This window comes from Onychostruthus taczanowskii, unplaced genomic scaffold, assembly GCF_017590055.1.
Source record: "Onychostruthus taczanowskii isolate IOZ18803 unplaced genomic scaffold, ASM1759005v1 scaffold34, whole genome shotgun sequence".
Classification (NCBI taxonomy): domain Eukaryota; kingdom Metazoa; phylum Chordata; class Aves; order Passeriformes; family Passeridae; genus Onychostruthus; species Onychostruthus taczanowskii.
Genome location: NW_024500794.1, coordinates 585349 through 606765, shown reverse-complemented (window position 1 = coordinate 606765; position 21417 = coordinate 585349). Strand labels below are relative to the sequence as shown.

Here is a 21417-nt window from a genome sequence, read left to right as displayed (position 1 = left end):
TTCAGAAGAAAAAATTCACAGCCTTTTTGAGGGACAAACAGAAAGATTTTAAAGCAAGCCTGCAGAAACAGGACCATAAAAGAAAATGTATCAGTCTATTAACATGAGCTTATTCAACAGAAGTGTCAGAAATAAAAAAAAAAAAAAAAAAAAAAAAAGAAAGTAAAGAGCACTGTACAGAAACACCAAAGCTGAAATAAGACTATCAAATAACCTGCTTAAATAAGAAGTTTCTATAAAGAACCTTTCAGAAACTGCTACAACTGACTGTAGGACTTTTTAGTTCTCGTGGTGATTTGGGCCAGCGCTGCTGCCCACGGGCTGTTGCTGCCTTTCCATTTCCAAATGGACTAAACTGGGACTTCTCCAGGAGCCAGCACTCAGCTGAATATAGAGGACCACATGAGCATGCCAGCTCTGAAGTCATCAACAGAACACAGCATCAGAGAAAATCAGCACATGGCACACTGACAGCAAGAGGGGAACACCCTGGTACAGTGTCAGTGAGAGATGGGATGTAACAAAGACTCTGCTTTGAAGCTGGGGGTCAGTGGGGGGATGCCAAGGTCCAAAACAGTCACATCTCTCAGAAGCGAAGCATCACTGAATCTCTCTGAAAGACTGTGACAAGAAAATCCATGCTGAGAAAAATCTCTACCTCATGTGGCACCTTAAGTTACCGTGCCTCAAGCTACGATTCATTTCCCCTGTGCCTATGGGTATGTCTAAAGGGTAATTAAAAGGTGCAACCACAGTTCAAGTAGAAACTTCAAAACTTGTTTTGAATGAGCTAGTTCACAATACAATGCAGGTGGTAACACTGAAAGGAGAACACAATGAAATTACAATAAAAATAAGCCCAAATACACAAAAGACCAGCTTGATACAACCTATTAATTTACACAGCACTTCATTAACAGCTGGAGGAAATTCTACTCCAACTACTAACTGCCCGAGGTATATACAAAACAGCTTTAAAATAAAGAGCTTCTGAGGATAAAGTTGCAATTCCATTTCCTGAGAGCTCACTGACATATCCCAACTTTGGTAAGTCTTTCATTAACATCAAGCAGTCAGAGCAGAAAAAACGCCAGCAAACAAAAAAATCCAGAGGAACACCAGCTTAAAAAAGGATAAAGGGACCATTAAACACCACCATTCAGCACCATTTGGGAATTCTGCAGAAACAGCAGCCCGGTATTTTCACAGCTCATGACGTATCCTTTCAGCCCGGAGTTTCATTTTCATGAAACGCCCTCAAGAGGCAAAGCTTAAAATCATTGTTACAGGGACCGCGCTACGGGCAGCACAGATTTACAGACTATGAATGGGACAAGTTTCTGTTGCATATAAAGTCTCTGGAACAGGACAACTGGAAACGGCCACCCAGCACTAACCTTCCATCGTACACGGGCAGTCAGAGAAATAACATCGTAAGTGACATAATGCGAGGCTACGGGGTGATATTTGCAGGAAGATGGCAGAGCCTTTTAAGAACAACTAACACAAGGGGAAAAATTCAAAAAACCAAAAGCTTGGAAGATCCAGGAGAAAGTTTCCCTTCCCCTCCACGGAATTAATCAGGTTGGAAAAGACCTCTTAGATCACCGAGTCCAACTGCGACCCAACACCACCACGCCAAACAGACCACGGAACTGAGCGCCACGTCCAGTCTTTCCTCAAACACCTCCAGAGCCGGTGACTCCACCATCTCCTAGGGCAGCCCATTCCAATGCTTAACCACGTTAAGAGATTCCTCCTGCTGTCCAAGCTAAACCTCCCCCGGCTCAGCCTACGACGATGCCCTCTCGTCCAGCTGATGCCCTGCCTCCGCTCGCACGCCGTCCCGCCGTGGGAGCAGCGGCACGGGGCCATCCCGTCCCCGCGGCACGGACTTGTGCGACTCCGCTCAGCCAACCACGATGACTTCCAAAGCCGGCGCGCGCGGCCCCGCCACCGGCACAAGCCAAGAGAGTCCCTCCAGCCACGAGGAGCCTCTCCCCGGACAGAGCGAGACCGGCCCGCCTCTCCCCATTTCCCCCGCGAGGTGCGGGTCCCGGTCCCGCTCCGATCCCGGCCCACGCGCGCGCCGCTCCCACCGCGCCGGCCCGAGCCGCCGGCAGCGGATCCCCGCCCGGTCCCTCCTCCCGCGGGGACGCGGCCCCGCGCGCCGCCGGCTGCCGTCACGCTCGCTCCGCCGGAGCCGAGGTAACGGGGCTCCCCCCCCGCCCCCGTACCTGCTGCCGGCCCGGCGCGGCACCGCGCTGTCTCCTCTCGGGCCCGAGGCGCGCGAGCGCCGCTCCCTCCCTGCCTCCCTCCTTCCCTCCCTGCCTGCCCGGCGCTGGCTGGCAGCGGCACTGCGCACGCGCGCGGCGCGCCGCGGCGCCCTCTGGGAGGAAGAGCCCTTCCGGCGAGACCGGCCGGCGGCGGCGGCGCCCTCCTCAGGACGGCGCGGCCCCGAAGGAAAGACTACGGCTCCCGACAAGCAGCGCGCGCCGCCGCGCGGGCGCGTCTCTCCCGCCACGGGGCACGCCGGGAGTTGTAGTCCGATGGGTGGTGGCGCCGCGCCCGGGGGGGTTTGGGGAGAGGGGAGGAGGTGCCCCGTCCCTTCCCCGCCTGAGGGGCGCTGGCCGCCGGCCGGGGGTCGTGTGCCGGGACACGGAGGCGGTGGTAGCGATGGCGCAGCAGCCGCCAATGTCACGGCGGTGTTAGGCCCCAACGCGCCGCCCGCCAGCGCCGCCGCCAGGGAGCTCCGTGCTGGGGAGCGCTGAAAGGGGCAGGGATGTTCCCGGGGCTGTTACGGCCCAGAACAGCGCAGCGGGCTGATGTTTCCACTTTAATTAATGCAGGTCCCCTAGCGGTGGCCTCGGTGCCACCGCAGACCGCGTCACTGCGGGTGCGGCAAGCAGCGGAGCCATTTCGCTGTGGCACGGGCGATGCCGCGGCCGGAGAGGCTGCGGGTCAGCCACGGTGTGTGACGGACAGACACGTACATTGGATTGTGTGGCACAAGCGGGCCCGCACACCCACACAGGAGCACAGGGTGATGGTGGCAGGAGGGGGAGCCCAGGCAGTATCCACTTCCAGGCCCGTCCCAGGAGCCATCAGCCCAATAAAGACCCATTTTGAGGAGCACAGTGGCAGGTGGGAACACAAATTAAGGACTCAGAGAAAGGAACACCCTGTCCAGCCCCATCCCAGGAGCCTCAGCCCCAGAGCACCTTTAGGATTAGAGGTGTAGCTGTCTCCAGGGGTGTGGGACACAGGACGAGACGCAGGGGAAGAGCATTTGGGGATTGCACAGGACTCATTAGGGAGTGATTAGGGCAGGAGCCAGGGGTGATCTAGGTCACACAGAGAAACAAATACAGCATACAGGAATAAAAGGGCCAGTCATGTGTCAATGGTTTGTGATGATTTGTCCACGTCCTGCACCTGATCTGCGCAGCCTGTCGGGTCTTCCCACGAAACTCCTTTTGCACTTTGCCCTGCGTGAGGAACTCGTGGTCAGAGCACCACAGGGAGCTGCTGCTGGGGGCTGGAGGGGCTGGGATTGAGGGGCAGCTTCTGGGCACTGCCTGAGGCCAGCTGCTGGAAGGAGACACTGTACACGTGTGTAAATACTTCTGTAAATACACAGATATACACGGACACTCACTAGTGCACCTCCGTCCTGCTCAGCTGGAGCAGAGTGTGGGATGAGGCTGCCAGTGCTGTGTGGCAGTGCTCTGTGTGGATGGATCTGTGTAATCTGTGTCCATGTGTGCTTAATTGGTGCATACGTGAATTTGTGCATGTTGGGAATACAAACTCTGTCTGGCTATTGCTTGGACATGGGCATGGGGCTGCAGCAGCCTCACCTCTCTCAGGCTACCAGATCTCAGACAATTTTGCCACATCAATATATATTTGTGTACATACACACACTGGTATATTTCACAGGGCTTCATATAGAAGCACAGCATTTGTACGCATTGAATTGAGATAAGATAGATTAAAGCAGAGAGGCAACAGCTTTCTCCCAAAGCATCTTCACCAAAAAAAAAAAACCAAATAAACATACAAAAAAAACAGTTCCGCTTTTCTTTCAGGGATTTCGCATTTCTTGCACCCTACCTAAGCACATCTGTAATGCAGCAGGAGGTCTGGTTACAGTACTGGCTGGCATTCCTGCTATACCTTGAATCAAATTAGCACAGTTATGGGTGGCAGCAGAGATCTTCAGGTTCTCCTGGTTTTGGTGAAAGTCTGGCTTCAGATGCAACAGAGCTAATGCAATGCAGGTACAAGGATGAATTCCTGTTTCCTGTCTCTCTGCTCTTCTGCTCCCTTCTCCCCACCAAGCCCATATTTTCAGGCATGGTGAGTTATGTTCATTCTGCATGTCTTGTGATAACCTGCCCTTAACAGCCATCACAGATGACACCTTTTTGGATCACAGTCATCACCTGCAGGCAAGGATTTGCAAAACTTGTGTGGAGCCTTGTGTGGGGTGAGGCTGTGGGGCAGCCTACCAGAGAGAGAGGCAGGTCCAGGCTGTCTGGGTCTGTGGTCACAGCAAAAAGCACCACCAGAATTCCAACTGTCTGAAAACAGAGATACCTGGGACCAGACTGACATCAGATGCAGGTAAAATTAAGACAGAAGGTAGCTTCATTTCTGACAACAACTTCTGAAGCCCTGAGAGTTTTTGTAACCTGAGTTAATTCAGCTGGAGGGAATTTACTCTTAAACCAATACACAGTTTTGAGCAGAATTTTTCTTCATGCAAAAATGAGGCACACCCTCAGCATGTTTTTAAACACAGCCTGAAAAGATGACAACAACATTGAAGGCTGACAAATGACCGTGAGCTGGGGGAGGAAAAGTGGAAGTGGACAGAGTAAACAGATCAGCCATCACGCTGTGATTGGGTTAAATTCAAGTTTAGGCAAAATACCCCTGGTTCTTGTTTCCCCCAGTGCAATGGGATGCCAGAAAATGGTATCACGATAATACAGCCCTTTCTAAAAAAGGCCACAGAGCCAGACTGCTGACCATATTTAGCTCTACTAAGTTGCAACTGGCACCAGCAAGCCTTGGTTGTCACCCACTGACATTTTGTTCAGCCCTAAAAATGAAAACAGTTGCCTGCAATGTTTCAAGCCGTGAGAGTCACTGAGGACTCACAGATGGGAAAGAGAAAGATAAGGCAAAGTATCAAGTTCATAATGATTTAGGATCTCAAGGCCGCCACAGCCAAAAGGATTGTTCTGTGTTTGTGAGGCAGTGAGAGGTGGCAGCAAACAGCAGCAGGGTCACAAGGGATGTCTGCAGCCAGATGGGGTGAGCACCCCCGAGGAGAAGCAGCACCTGCCCCATCTGCACCCCTGAACCTCACTGGCATGGACGACCTGTCCATACTCACCATCAGTATGAAGTGCTCACCATGGAAGTCACTATGAAATGCTTTAATGAGTCCATGCCTGCACTACAGCATGACTGCTCTGCTCTGCTCCTTTGCTTCCCCAGGTTTGGCTGAGGAAGGGTGGGGCTGGGAGCTGTTCCCTCAGGCTTACTCTTGGTGGCTGGTGGGATCTTTGCACTGTGCAGTGGAGGGATTGAAGCTTGGGAGTCTCCTGGGGGTCCCTAGGAGGAGGGCAGGCACCTTTGCCCAGCTGCTCAAGTCTAGGCCATTCCCACTTTCCTCTCCTTATGTCCACCCTGCCTGGACAGATCAGAAAACCACCATTGCTGTCTGTGCCAGCTGCTGTGTCCAGTGACAATGGGAACTGGGTGACAATTCTAATTGCAGAAACCACAAACTGGTGTGGGCGCTAAAGGGAGTGAAGTTGTAAAGGGCAAACCTCCATCAGAGAGCAGCAGGCAGCTGACACAGGGCTGGGGAAGGGGTTTGATCTTTTCCTCTCATGCAGGGGACACAGAGTGCTATTGGTTCTGCCTCTCCACTTGTGTGCAGAGCATCACTCCAGGAGTGACAGAGTTAACAAATACAGTGGAAGAGACAGCTCTGTAAGCTGAGCTACATGGTCACATGCACAGGTTTTATTTTTAACATCCCAAAACTACTTGATGTTTCTGCCTGGGCTTGCTCCGTGTCCTTCTGATCTCTTTCTTTGTGTGCAGTTCTCCCTCACCCACCTCACTTCAGCCCAGCTGAGCACAACCAGGAGACAAGTGTTTGGTACGTGCACAGGGACTCTATGATCAAGGTAAGACTTTGTAAATAGAGTTGGAGGGTTTTTTGGACAAACCTTGATGCACTGTAATGGTTACTGTAGCAAGCTATGAAAATCAAGACATCTTCAAAACAGCCTTAGTAATTAAGATGAAATAGAATAATCATGAGATGTCTTAAATGACACTCTAAAACAGAGGCAGCTGGTAACTGTGAGCACTTCTGTGACATACTACTCTAAAAAAAACCCTCCATAATATATTCAGTGAATTAGCTGTAGTTTGCAGCACTGTATGCAGGATTTAAAAAAAACCTAAGATGCTGATTGTAAGATGGGAGCTTCAGCAGCAGATCAGATGATAAATCAAAAATTCAATTTCTGTTATTTTCAGGAAATTCAGAGAAGGCAAGAAGATATAGTAAGGGTCAGAGGAAAGGCAAGAGCAATCTCTTGGCAAAAGTGCTTGTACTTAAAATTAAATGAGTTTTGTAGATTGAGACTGCAAACTTTACGTTGGCAATCTAGACTGAATGAATGATGAAGTAAGAACTGCAAGAGTTAAAGGTATTACGTACCATTTAGTCTTGTAACTGCTTAGCAATTTTTATTAATGAATCTCTTTTTATTTTATGACTTAGATCTTAACCAATAGCTCTGAGATTCTTTACCCTGGGCACCTTTCAGAAAAGTATGTTAATGAGATTGTTACCAGAGCATAAAATAGATCCTGAGCCCAAAGAGAAAAAAAACACGGTTTGGACCATTACCCTCCTTTTTTTTTTTTTTTTTTTTTTTCCTTATACTGCAACCATACTGGACCTATTCTTTTGGTTTGTTGAACTCAAACCAAAACCAAACCCATTTCCTAGTTACCAATGCAAAGCGAAAGTTTGCTTGACTGTGTCTACCAAGGACAGCACAGGGACCCCTGACATGTCCGAGGAGCAGCAGAGCAGTTCCATGGCACAGCCTGCTGATCTGCCTGTCTCCCACGGGACTCCCCAACAAGCCCTACACATGATACTGATGCTGAGCTATCCTGCACTATGCCACCAGCCCAGGGGACCATTTCAAAGCCTGGAATTTTTGGGTGGGTTTCTCTCAGATGACCTATGGCTACATTGCACCAGGTAGGGAGAAGCAAGAAACATTGCTGATCCAGATGTTCTAGTGGGGAGTGCAGAGCAGGGTTCCCACCAGCAGTGCCCTGTGTTACCTGTACCTCACTGCTCTGAAGTCTCCCTGCTCCTCCTGTAACAGCTTTAGTGCATTTCACCAGACAGAAATTGCACAGGCAAATTTTGGTGCCACTTTACTGCCTGTGTGCAGCACAGATTTTCCAGGCAAGGGGGAGGCCTGATGGTGCAACAGCTTCTCTCGATCTCCATGGTCCTGCGTGTCAGGTGCAGGGAGCTGAGGAGAAGCTGATGTGCTGTTCTGAGAACTTGAGCAACAGGCATGCTCCGGAAGAAAGGCAAGGAGATGGATTGAAGTCCTTGCCCAACAGATGCACTATACTGTGGATTTATTTTTTTCCGTATAAAGCAATTCCAGCTTGTTCAGTAACTCTGAAATAGTGGCTATTGCTATGAAACACCACAGCCTCATCCAGATGATCCCCAGGTAGGAAATACAGGCAGTAGCTCCCTAATTCTCACAGTTTCATCCTTCCATTGTTGGGCTTATCCAACAAGTCAGTTGTTTCACAGAAAATCTTACTCCTCCTCATGTCTTATACTAAGGATTTGAAGTTCACCAGGATTGTCCTGGATTCAAAGTGCCCCTGTAAAATCCATGTGAACTCGTTTGAGGTCACCTCAAAAGTAAGTCTTGTTTATGCTCACTATTAGTGTTATTGATGAAGATTTCATCTACACCTTTAATTCTCCCTTTCCACCTGCCCTGAGCTGTACCATACTCACTGCCTACCTCATTTGAAGCTTGGCTAGCAGCTTGTATGTACAAGGTCAGTCTGAATGGCAACTGCAGAGCAGGGGTGCCATGAAGGACAGTGACCCACTGTGCTGAGTGCCAAGGGGGTCACCCAAGCTCTAGCTGACCCTGCTGTGGGTGTTGAGGTGTGGAGTTTTACTTATTTAGAGGTCTCCACGATTCCAGGTGGTGGCATTCTTGGATTTGCTTTTTATTTTGTGTCTAAGGAGGGGAATTAAGAAAACTTGGGCTCCTGGGATTCATGTACAAATGCAATACACTATGATTTCCAATGGCACAGTGATTTTGTCCTCACCTCTAAGAAGTAAAAACATCTATTTATCAAAAGGAGACCCAAGTCTGATTTCTTGACAAGGTTGTTAAGCAAGTAGTGATTGAGGAAGAGCAGTGCAGGAAAGGAAAAGAAAATCACTAGTTAAAGAAGACTTACTTGGTGTCCTAGAAAATGTGATTCTACATCTGGCTCTGCCACAGTTTTTGTGCAGGAGGCATGCAACTGCAAGCGAAACATAAGAACCTGAGCATCTCCATGCTTGGCATTTTTGCCTGGCATTTACATATTTGTATAAAATACCATATTTAATTCTATGTATTTTCATCTTTCTAAACTTTAATTCTATATCTGTCAAATAGAAATAATAGTATTTTTCAACCTCAAGTGCTCCTCTAGTATTGCAAAGATAAATTCATTATTGTGAACACAATCAGATCTAAGATAGTAAATATACTGACATGAAAATTCTTATATTGTAAGAAAATTAATGACTATTCCCCTCACGATTTCAGTATGATAAAGATGAGATAAACACTATATGCTAGGTAACAAGGGTTAAAAGAAATAGAGAACGCTGCCTATCTGCCAGTTCACCAAAAGTATTCACATTCTTCTGTTGTAACATTATATATAACTTCAGCATTCTTGGCTCCAGCATTTGGATGTGAACTTTCATGAGATTTTTTTTAGGAGCTTGTTATCATGTTGTAATATTTAGAAAGTTTGTTTTATGGTCATTTGCAATCTCATCTCAGAGGCACTCTTTAAGGTCATTATCTGGGTTTCTGGTGGCCCTTTTTGATGTTTCTTCAAACTGGGAAGTACCCCTTGATTCTGTGCAAAGAGCTCAGGTACAGTGTATGACCTTAGTATGTCAAATGGTCAGTCACATGCCAAATGAGAAAATACTTGTATTATTTTGGTTCATTGACTGCAAATTAATTAAATATATGTCTCCTGGAAATAAATTTTAATTGGTTGATAAAGTGTAAGTTATTACCACTGAACAGGCCCTCTCCAGACACAGACATAGCTGCAGTTAAAATAGCAGCTGTATATTTTTAAACCTTACTTGATTTGCTGTCATGATGGTCTAAAAATATTTACCAAAGTGGACAGACTATGGACTGTAATGTGCATTCTTTCCTTACACAGTAGCTTGAACATGATTGAAATAATAATTTCTGGCTTGTTTGGTTTTTTTGTTTCCTAACCCAGACCTTGAGAAATTTTGCAAGTTGCAGGGAATCAAGAAGTGTACAAGTTTAGAGAAATGTTTTGTCACCTGACTTATCTGTGTGTCACCTGCCTCTCTATGTTATGTATCAAACCTACTGAGGCAAAATTTGTAAACTTTCTGCTGAGTGTTTTGAGTTTTCAGTTTCTGTACTTGCAATAATACCATCAACGAAACCACAGCCAACTAAATTATCAATTAAAATACAGAGCTCCTGATTACTGGCATGTCAGAATATAAGAAGCATTCAAACCCTGATAAATGTCAGAAAGAAACTCTCTGTCCATTCTTCCTGCCCTATATGTTCACAGATTTGACAATGAGAAGAAAGGAATAGACATCTTTTGTCTGAAAAGAACAGCATATGCAAGTTAGAGATGAGGTAAACTAAACTAAAAAATGCCTGAATAACGAGGAAGACTGATTCTGCATCTGAATGCTGTGATATGGTCACTTTTCATAAACAAAGCATGTATTTTCTTTCTCTACACATGATTTGGATGGGGTTTATTTCAGCATGCAACAATGTGAAAGCAGGCTTCTCTCCAGAAACTTTGTCATCAGCCCTTTCTGTGTTTTGGAGAACAATAAGGCCTATGCCTCTAATGTAGGGGGGTTTTTTATCAACTATTTCTCCCCAAGAGTTACTTTTGCAGTGGAAAGTATTGTTCACACAGTCGTGTTTTATTGCAGTGTAATGTACCCAGCCTTCCTCTGACCTTATGCAAGTCATGTCTGGGACTATTTTTAGAGATTATATTTGCAGCAAAATGCTACAAGAATGAGAGCGGCAAGGATGCCGCCAGTGTGAAATAAACCCATCTGTATCTCCTGCTTCTCCGAGCTGCATAAAAGTAGATGTAACTGAACAGCCTAAAGCAGGACAGGTGCCACCCCAAACCACATGTATTTAAGGGCTTGGTGTGGCTGAGGCCACACTGGCCAGCACCCTGGTGGCACCTCTGTGCAGAAGCCAGTGTTTCCTAAGGCAAGGCAGGGATGTTATAATGGTAAGTCAGAAAGTTGTATTTTCTGCATTGCTCTCTTGAGCTCTTTCCCTCAAAGGTGATGGTACCTTTCACTTGAGAGTGCAAGTTTGTCTCTGAGCAAAGGTTCCACCAAGGCTGTGTGTTCCTTTACTCTGCAGGGCCAAGAGGGAATGGGGTTAATTCATTAGGAGGTGTAAGCAGGTATTGATCAGCACTGGAAATTGCAAAAGATGGAACAAAGTTGTGTTGAGCAATTAACGCACATCAAATTTTCAAATATGAGTGTTGGTATTTAGTGCAGAGACCCACAAGCATTGCCTTTCCCAGACGTCTTTCCTTCTCTGGTGGTGGTCATGGCTTCCACTGCCAGGGTGTAAAGGTGTGAAAGATATGAAGCTAAGAGAACACCTTCAAGAAAGAGAGAGGAAGTTCTTCACATAGAACCTCTTCCCCCAAGCCCGAGCCCACTTCCTCTGCAGCACACCTCTCCCCCCAAGGGCTAGGTCACTTAACCCCGGGTTTGCAAAAGAAAACACATCTAGGTAAACACTACTTTTCTATAACTTGTTTTCTTTAACCTAGGAAAAATAAAACAAAGTCTAAATTATTTTACTACCAATACCTGTCTTTTCTCAGAGCCAAGTGAGAGTCTGTTGGGCCTATGGTAGCTCTTACTGCATGAAATGGAGCAGGGTGGGTGGGGGGGAGGAGTGTGTGAAGGTTTGTCAACATTTTTTTCCTATTTCCACATGAAAAAGAAAAGCCTGGGTCCTGTTTGAAAAGAAAACTTGAGTTCCTCCTTATCATTAGCTTTTTTCTTTCCACAAAGACTCACTGTGATTCCAGAATCAGGCTGGAATGCAACTCCTGTAGTAAGGAGCAGGAAGTGAAAAGCTGGGAGGTTTCTACTTGCAGCAGGTCTTCTATGGGCCAAGTTACTGATAGCAGTTGAAGGTATCCAGGGAAGTAGTGACTGAGCAGCCTCTAGTTCTGTAAGCCAACAATTGGAGTGTAAGGGTAAATCAGGAAAGCAGAGTAAAGAGGGCCAAGGAAACTAGCTCTTACCCAGGATGTTTTCCACAGTGGGAGCTGGCATCCTGAAGACAATTCTCACTCTTGACCTTGGTGGTGTAGAGCAAAGGAAGGTTCATTGTTCAACATTCATGTCTTTGTGGGGAGATGAGAAGAGGCCTAGGCCAAATCTAGAGAGGAAAAAGGAATGTAATTTTTCCTACTCAGTGTTGAGGAAGTGGGATGCTCCTTCACTGTGCCCCTAGCAGTCTTGATTTCAGCAGCCTGGTGAAATATTGGGACAGAAAACAGCTCATACCCTGGCTGCCTGAGCTAAGGAGTAAAGACCTTGTCTGTATGTGTGCTGCTACCAGGCCAGGTTGTACCATGGGGGTCAGAGGTGGTATGTGACTGTGTGGAGCTGGCAGCCTCATTCCCACCAGACGTGCACGTGAGCACCTCATGAGTGGAAACCAACTACTGGCATGGAGGGTCTGTGGCCACCCTCCTTCCTTCAGACAATAACTCTTGTCTTCTTGCCTTTGCCACACACAGCACCGGGCCCAGAAATCTCCCCCTGGGCAACACAGGCACTGCGAGCGATGTTTCAGCCGGCACTGCCGCGCGCCCATTGAGGTCTCCGTGTCCTGCATGGTGATCAGCTGCCACCTCCACTGTGGGGCCACCTTCCACATGTGCAAGGAGGAGGAGCACAAATTGCTCTGCCCCTTGGAGCAGGTGTCCTGCCTCAACTCAGCCTATGGCTGCCCTTTCACCATGGCCCGCTTTAAGCTGGGGAAGCACCTCCAGGTCTGTCCAGCCAGTGTTGTCTGCTGCTCCATGGAATGGAACCGCTGGCCAAACGTGGATTCTGACACAACGCTGCACAAGAACATTATGAAAGAGACCTTGAATGAAGAATGTCTGGACACAGCTTTGGCACTCAGAGACCAGAAGATACTTTTCAGGGCTTTGAAAGTAGCTGAATTATTTCCAGAGTGGAGGAAGAAGGATGAACTGGAAGAACTAATGGATCAAGCCATGGGTGGGGAAGCAGGTGCTGTGGGAGGAGCTGCCTGTGGTTCCCAAGAGGGCAATGACCAGTCTGAGCTCAGCCAACGTGAGCGGGAAGATTTGGCAAAGGACAAAGAGGGAATGGATCTGGGGAGTTACAAAACATGGGAGAACATTTTCAGCAAAGAGCTTCTGGCTTGCCAGGTAACAGGCTCAGCAACCAGCTCAGGAAAAAAGACAGAGGAGGCTTCCAAGAAAACAGCAGCAGCCTCTCGTGCTGCCAGCTCCACAGAGAAGGCAAAGGAAGTAGCTGGTAATGCAGAAGAGGGAAAGGGTCAAAAGTCTGAACAAGTAACACCGAGTAGAGAGCTGAATGGACTGGCTCCCTGGCAGGAAGGGGTCCTGGAGAGGCTGAAGAAGGAAGTCGGTGTAGCGGATTACAACATGTATCTGGTACATCACGGGGGAATGCTCATCCGCTTTGGCCAGATGGCTGCTTGCACTCCCAGAGAAAAAGACTTTGTCTATGGGAACTTGGAAGCCCAGGAGGTGAAGACTGTCTATACCTTCAAAGTGCCAGTTAGTTACTGTGGCAAAAGAGCACGACTAGGAGATGCACTGGGCCACAAGATGCCAACTTCAGACAAGTCAGTGGATACCTCAGAACTGGGAATAAACATAGAAGAACTACCTAAGACAAATATAGTTGAAGCCACACTGCTGTGTGCTCTGGAGAAAGAGCTGAAAGGTCATGAGATCTCTGAAGCAAGAGGTATCGATGGACTCTTTGTGGATTTTGCAACACAGACATACAGCTTTCCTTTGGAGCCCTTCTCCTCCAGTGCAGTTCTAGCAGATATTCTGGATGAAAACAGCCCACCAGAACTGCACATGGAGCTCTACACTGAATGTGTAACCAGAAGACACAACAAAAGCAGTTCAGCTTTCACGTTCACTTGCAGTCATTTCTTTAGGAGGGATGAGTTCCCATTCCACTTCAAGAATGTGCATGCTGATATCCAGTCATGCCTGGATGGATGGTTCCAGCATCGCTGCCCACTGGCCTACTTGGGGTGTCCTTTTGTCCAAAATCACTTCCGCCCCGAGGGACTTAAGGCCAAGGTTATTTACAGCAAACCTCTCAAGACATTTGCTATTAAACCAGAAGTGGACACCCTTCTTGCTGAACCAGGCAATCCCATAGTGGATATTCGAGGGAGAAACAAGGACTTGCTGAGCAGCCTCCCAGTGGAAGTGCTCAAGTACATTGCAGGATTCCTGGACAGCTTCAGTTTATCTCAGCTATCACAAGTGTCAGTGCTCATGAGGGACATCTGTGCCACTCTTCTTCAAGAGAGGGGAATGGTCCTGCTGGTCTGGGAGAAAAAAAGATTTTCCCATGGTGGTACTTCTTGGAGAGGTCGCAAAAAGGCAAGTGGCTGTGACACTGGGGAAAAGAGTCATGAGTTCTCTTCAGATAAAACATGGGAACAACAAGAAAAGCTGCATATAAACATGCAGATGTGGGGAAGGTTCATGAGGTTGTGAATTTGCATGGGGGTTTGTTTTCAGGGCCCAGGGCTGTAGAGTGCAGTACATCTAGCAAAAGGATGAAGGTGTAACTAGACATTCTCTGACTAGCTGAAAGTCCCCACCCAAGCTCATCTTGGGTTTCCATGTGCACCATTTCTAGGCACTGAGAACAAGAATTCCTGATATTTAAGTATTACCATCCCCATTAAAAATGGCGGGTGATAACTAAAGCAGCAAAACCAGCAAGTGTGAGGTACATAACAATCCAGACCCCCTTTTCACTTGCTATGCCAGCCCTGCACCATCAGACATTCATTGCAGTGTCCAGAGTGAGTAATGCACACCCACTGTAGGCATAAACAGGTATTTAAAATCCTCATTTCCTCTCCCCAATTCCTTTCTCCTCTCTTGCATTAGATCTGGCAGTTCAGCAGCCTTTTCTCCAGAGTTCACAACTGGCAGCACAGCGATGTCCCAAGCATGTCAGAGCACCTGAGGAATTGTCCCTTCTACCAGGCAGAGCACAGGACAGACCCCGTGCTGCTGATGGGCATGAGCGAATCCCGGGAGCAGACTCGAAAGACTTTGGTCTCTACTTTCAAGCACAGAGTCTGAACAACTTTCTTCCCCTCTGACATGCTCCCTTCAGGGCTCTGAGATGAAGATTTGGGGATTCAGGTGTAAAGATTGTTGCTTCCAACTCTCCTTTGGACGTACAAAATTGGCTTCTCCCCACCTGCGTTTGAAACCTCTGCATTTTTTTTCCCTGCGTTAAATTGTTAAAGCTTCAACCACTGCTTACTAACATCACATGCTTTCTGTTTTCTGTTCCTGGTTTAATACAGCATCCTGAAGAAAGCAATGAGGATCTTATTTGAAAACAGCATTTTTACATCCTTGAAGGTAGGCTGCTGCTCCTTTACCATATGCCTGAGAGAAGCAAGAGCAGTTAATGTACTTAGCTCAAATAGATGTGAAACACTTTAGGTTTGTCTGGAAAGCCAAGTTCTTGGAGCACAAGTAGGTGTCCTCCTGCCTGGCAGACCTAGGGACTGCTAACCTGCTCTGAGATGTGGGCAAAAGAAAAGGACACCCCAAAATTAGGTGAATTAATTAGAACTCCATTGAGAACTTGGGAATTCAAGCAGCCACAGACCATCATTTAGGACCCTGACTAAGGCAAGCACACCCAGTTGAGTGCAAGCCTAAAGCTGAGCTCATGGGAGCATTCAAACCAAACCAATGCAAGCAAACTTGTTCTTTTTTAGAAGTAACCAAGTGGCAAACAATTTCAGAGGCTCAATTGACTTTTCATATTTTAAGGTAACAGCTTTCTGTGTTTTATCTGAAAATTCATTAAAGCCACTAAAGAATATTTGAAGAATATTTTTAGAATGCCTTACCAACTCACTTATGCAGTTGTAAATTGCAAATTCTAATTGCAAGCAACTGAAAACAGGATGTCAAAGAAATAATATACTTTTCCATAAAAGGAAAGTAATTCATAACCCATTCAGTAACAGTATGGATAATGTTTGCTTCAGCTGAATGGTCTGGAGCATAGCATTTTTACAGAGCAGAAGAGTGATTAGGATTTGGTTTATCTTTTAATAAATACACTATCTTAAACCAGAATGGGCTTGCTGAGGCAACAGATGAGAGGAAAAGGCATGTTACCAGCAGTGTCTGTCTCATTACACTACTTGAAACCATTCCAGTGGTGCTAGTCAGAAATGCCATGGATGTGGTGGCGGGTGAGATTCCTCTGAAACAGCCATAAATTTATGTGTCAGCTTAGGACAATTTCCAGCCACTGCACTGCCACAGGGTGCTGACTCACACCCTTTCTTTGTTAAGTTCATACCCAGAAGTGTGAGCTCAGGACAGGTCTGGCTTTCATCTCTCTGTCTTCAGCAGGAGAACGTAGCTGGGAGCTGGGGTATTTGCTGGCCTGGACCACCACTCTTCTCACCTGGGCTGGCCAGGTGCAGACTGGCTCAGGCAGATGGATACGTGTGCACTTGCCATCCTTGACCCTGGTGCAGGGATGAGGTGGCCATGCAAGGAGCCCTCTCTTACCCAGAGAGGTTGCTGATGCACCTGAGCTGAGTGCTTGGTAACCAAAGGCATGAATTGTGTGGTGACCCAAACCACCCCGAGTGCAGCTCAGCCTTGCCTACATCTGCAGCTTAAGTGGTCCCAGTGAGATTTTTAACCAGATGAGGATATTTTTCATTTCCAGACACACACCTTCAGGAGCTTACAGTCTGAGCTGTGAGGACAGTGGAATGGTCCCAGTAACAAGAAAAGCAGCACTCTTTTTCTTCTTCTTTTTCTTCTTCTTTTTTCTTTCTCTCTTCTTTCTCTTCTTTTTCTTTATTCTACTCTATTTTCTGCCCCTAGAGATCCTTTCTGGGAAGTCTCATAATGCTTTAGACATGAAATAAACTTCTCTGCACAGGTATCCTGTAGAAAACTCAAGTAGCATCCCAGGTTTATGAAGAGGAAAGAGAAGGAAATGAACACATGGAACCTAAGCTGGGCTAGGAGCAGTTAGAACCACTCTGATCCTTCGTCCTGAGGTTTAAGCCTCTGCACAAAAACAAACTGTCCATCCTTTAAAGCAGCTTACAAAAACTCTCCTGTGCTCAAAACATTCCATATAACATGAGTTGCCCAATATTATCTCCTTGTTTTACCCAGCAAAGTTGACAGATGTGAAAACATACAGCCAGAATTCCTAGACTTCCTAGGTCTCTAGGAATTCCTAAGAAACTTAGAATTCCTAAGTCTCTACATCAGGGCCTCATTCTTCACTTATCATGTATCTGATTTTGAAAGATGCCGAGCACCCAACTGTAGCTGCAGACCACAGTATCTGCAAGTGCATGTCCAAAAATTGGGTGCCAGAATCTATGCTCGGTGCTTGAAAATGGAGCCACTTACTTTTATGGATAATCTGGGGAGGATGGAAAAAGGGTTGCTTAAATAATAAGGTCTCAGAGTAAGTCAGTGTTCAAGGCTGGCAGGAGACCATGAAAAATTTCAGCCCGTGAACAAGATCTCACATGATCAGCCACTTTAGCTGCTGTGAAGTGCTGTGGCTGCCCTGAACTTGTGGCCTATGTTAGGTGTGAATTTGGCTCGTTTTACCTTTAGTGCCAGTGTCACCAGCACTGCTGCCTTTCTGCTCCTGGCTGCCTTCTGTCAGTTCCAGAGGATTTTGTTCTTGCCACTCCCTGCTCCTGGAGATGGCATGACTTCAGTTCCAGCCTTATTAAAATGGATCCTGCTTCTTCCCTCCACAGGAGGTGCCTGAGTCAGACTTCAGGGGGTGCAACCTTTGGAAATACAATGGTTGATGGTGCAGGTCACAGTTAGGAATATCGCAACCTCTACCTCGTGGGATCAGCCAGGGTGTGCATGGAACATCCAGGATCATTTCCCTTCTGGTATTCCTACAGGGCATGCTGGAGAGACACAGAGTGTTCATTCACAGAGAGACATATTTGCTCCTGTGAATATATAGGTGTATTTCTGTACTTAATCAAACTGTAAATTTGATTAAGTAACTTTCAGCATATCCAGTCAAAGCTGAAAATCCACAGCCAAAATCTCCAGGTTAGTCTGGTCAACCTGATCTGGGAGAGGCAAAGCTGTACAGGGAAGGGGAGATCACCCTTGCATTTCTGCATACCCACCTGGCCAATGTCAGCAGGGAGCTGCTTCTCACTTCATCCCAGCCTTACCAGGAGTGGAGAGCTGTGACCTGGTGTCAGGTGCAGTTTTATTAATCAAAGGAACATGCCAAGCTAGCTCAGTGTTGATGGTCCTGCTATTAGCAGAATCAGCAGAAGATTTAGGAGCTGGAAGGAACTGAATTTTCCTGCACTGTGTGTCTTGGTGAGCACAATGCTGGCTTATTTAAAAGGTGAGAGGCTCTGGTTTGGGTTCAGCAAGTCCTTAGCTCCTGGTTTGAGTTTATAATTTGGAAAAGAAAACTGGTTAAATCTCAGTTTGAGTAATTTGATTAGAAGAAACTGAGCATGTGGTGTTTTTCAAAATAGTCTATTGTTTTGGCAGGGTCTGAACTGGAAAAGGGGATCCAATTCCAGCAGAGCATTGAGGTTGCTCTCAGTCCAGCCCCCACACTCTGGATCTTCATGACTTTGATCTTGTTTGTGCTGTCCACAAGTCCTGTGAAGTGCAAGAGCAATACTCCACACACTCCAGGCTGATGTGTCTTGCAGTGTTTCCTCTCACTGGAAGAGTGGAAGTGAAATGAAGGAATCGTGGAAATCAGAAAGGTCAGAGCAGGGCAAAAAAACTCATGACAAGAGAAGACAGGAAAGAGAAAAGGTAATGGGTTTGGATAGAGAGACCTGCCTCTTTGTAGGTGGTGTCAGGAGAGGCCAGAGGAGACAGGTGAAAGGGCACAGGAATGAAAGGAGTTGGGATGTGCTGCCAAAACCAGAGGTTTTCCAGATAAAAGCATTTCCTTCACAAAGATTCTGGAAATTCCCAACAGTAACATGGGGCAGATGATAATTTTTAAGGGGTGAAAGGGCAAGTGACCTACTGACATGTATCCTAAGTCTGGGTTGAAGGGCGGAATTTTTTGATGGACCTCCAACTCCCAAAACTGAGAGAGCACAGATAAGGTGATGTTTATCTGAACAGTGCCTGTTGTTTTGTGAAACTCTGTAACTCCTTGTTGCATTCTTAGGAATAAAAATTATTATGACATTAAAAAATCCATTCAAATTCAGGTCTTACCTTTTTTTCTTGACTTCATCACATAAATGTATGTTTTGCCTTCAAATCAGGTGTGGCAGTTCCTGTACTCTCATATTCATTATGCTCCTGTCCTCTGCTCTGCTCTTCATTATCATTTTCCTTGTTGAAGACTTTTATTTATGTATGTTTTATATTTATTTAATTTTAACAAATATTTTTATGTTTGACCTCATCTTCTTTGCAAGCCACTTTCTCCTTCCTGGTTCAGTTATTTACTTAAATGAAAAGCTATCTCTTCTTTAAAAAATCCATTTTCCAGATTAATGCTACATTATATGTACAAACATATGAAGAAAAGTTTTCTCCTTACCCTTCACTTTGTGGTTGTTCATCCAGATAGCTACAGAGGGGCTTTTGCTTCTTTGCTTTGCAGGTTCCAGATCTCTGTCAGAAATTCTGAGCATCTTTCACATGCAGTTTCCTTACCACTGCATTCCACACTAAAGAGTCTCAAATTCCTTGGGGTTTAATTTCTTTTGAAACAAAACATGCATGTGCAGTGCAGGCTTATTCTTATTTATCTTCCCACAGAATTTATATGTAAGGAAATTATGATCACACGTTCCAAATTTATTTTTGATGGCCACCTGCTCTATGACTTAATTGCTATTTACAGCTAACAAATCTTTTGTAAGTTCAGTGATGGTTTGGTGACGGAATTTGTCATGTCATGCTGAGAATCATAGGCCTGAGGCCCATTATGATGATGAGAGATGATTCACTGGTCCATAACTCTGAAGCTGTTTTCCCCATGTCGGCAGAGTCCTTACTGGGGTTTATCTCTTTTAATATTTGCTCTCTCCTTACATACCCAGGTATGAACTCAAGCAGTTCATGGCTGGCACTGAGCTGCACCAGAGAAAAGCCTCTTTTATCTTTCTGAGTTCCATCTAAACAACCTGTAACATCATACATGTGATATTAATGAACTGGTTTTATTTTCCTTTTTACCAGCCCTGAACAGCAGAATATTTTACACCAGAGATGACTGTTAAACTACCATGTTCCTGGTACTTGCCTGGTGTCTAGTTTACACCCTGTGTTGTTTCCTACCAATATCTAGAAGGTGATTACAAAGATAATGGAGCCAAGGTCTTCTCAATAGTAGCAGCTGATGTGATCAAGGGACAGTGGCAACAAGCTGAAACTTGGTATGTTCAGGCTGAACCTCAGGAATGAGTTTTTTACCAGAAGGATAAAAAAGCAGCACTGGAACAGGTCCCCAGAAAGGTGGCAGTATCTCCACTCTTGGAAGGTTTCCAGATTTGGTTAGACAAAATTATGGTGACCTGAGAGTGAGTCAGAGGTTGGAGCAGAGGCCTCTGGAGTCTCCTCCCAGCATCACTCCTCTGATTCCTCAGCATCACTTGAGATTCCCTCAGCACACCGGCATCTGCCGCCCTGGCCTCACCTGCTTCCCATACTAGATGGTCCTTTGGCTGCTGCTTTTGTCTGCTGCTGCTTCTCTCATCACAATGAGTGTATTCTCTCCCCTTGATGTCTAGGCCTCTGCTCACTGATACCTCCTTATCTGTCATCACATAGTGATTTAGCAGGTTTTGATCTCCCTGAGTAGGAAAACAGATCCACAGCGCTCTCCCAGCAGCTGTAGCACCACTGAATGGCTCCCTTGAACTCGACGCCTTCATGGTAAAGCTGTGCTTTGTTGGAATATGTGGGTGCCCCTCTGAGAGCATGGATAGTGCTGGACAATAACCAGTAGGGCCAGGGAGCACAGGTGAGTGCATCTCAGACTGGCAGGGACTCACAGAGTGTGCTGGTAGGTGTGTGTTCTTACCCTGGAGAGGCAGTGGGAGCACCAGGCAGAGCAGCTGGCCACATCTGACAGCTCAAGGCTCCTAAGCATAGCTCCTGCAGGAAGAGTTAATATTCCTTGTGAGGCTTTTCCAAGCAGGACCGAACTGGTGGGTGAAGAAGGGACTGGGATGCAAAGGGTAAGGCTGTACCCAGACCTCTGAGCTGTGTCTGGTGGTTATCATGGTTTCCTGCAGATGTGTATCCATGATTTTAGCTGGCCACAGCGAGGTAAGTTCTGTTACTGTGGGGAGAGGAAACAGAGAAGCAGAGAAGCAGCCAACTTCTCCCTGTGTGTTTGAAAGACAGAGAAAATGCAGTTAAACACCCTCAGAGCTCATCCATTTCCTTTCTCGCAGCTTGTTTTATCCCCACTGACATTTCTTCCTGCAAAGCCAGGGCTGAATTGGCAGCTGCTGGTGGCACTACACGCCCACTGGGCTAAAGGGGAGCTGGAGCTGCTCATGACACTGCAGAGCAACCATCTTCTTTCCAGCTGAAGAAGGTTTTGCGGGGAAGAAAAAGAAAAAAGAAAAAGAAAAAGAAAGAAAAAGGAAAAGGAAAAGGAAAAGGAAAAGAAAAAGAAAAAGAAAAAGAAAAAGAAAAAGAAAAAGA

General features: G+C 46.4%; 2 protein-coding genes across 4 annotated transcripts in view; one reads left to right on the top strand and one right to left on the bottom strand.

Annotated features, from left to right (window-relative positions):
* Positions 1–2344, bottom strand: part of KPNA1 (karyopherin subunit alpha 1) — a 53299-nt gene extending 50955 nt beyond the window's left edge. Inside the window, exon 1 of the mRNA XM_041410910.1 lies at positions 2238–2344. The gene's annotated coding sequence lies outside the window, so the exon portion shown is untranslated. The remainder of the gene's footprint in view (positions 1–2237) is intronic.
* Positions 2345–5133: 2789 nt separating this feature from the next.
* FBXO40 (F-box protein 40) lies at positions 5134–21417 on the top strand. 3 transcript variants are annotated; one of them, XM_041410804.1, is made up of 5 exons: positions 5134–5325; positions 6127–6212; positions 12199–14088; positions 14608–15093; positions 18274–21417. In XM_041410804.1, exons 1-4 carry the CDS (start codon positions 5307–5309, stop codon positions 14803–14805), a joined length of 2193 nt encoding a protein of 730 aa, XP_041266738.1. In that variant the 5' UTR covers positions 5134–5306; the 3' UTR covers positions 14806–15093; positions 18274–21417. The 3 variants fall into 3 exon arrangements, with proteins under 3 accessions (XP_041266738.1, XP_041266737.1, XP_041266739.1); XM_041410803.1 differs by having other exon boundaries at positions 5134–5511; XM_041410805.1 differs by lacking the exon at positions 5134–5325 and adding an exon at positions 9955–10025 and having other exon boundaries at positions 5882–6212.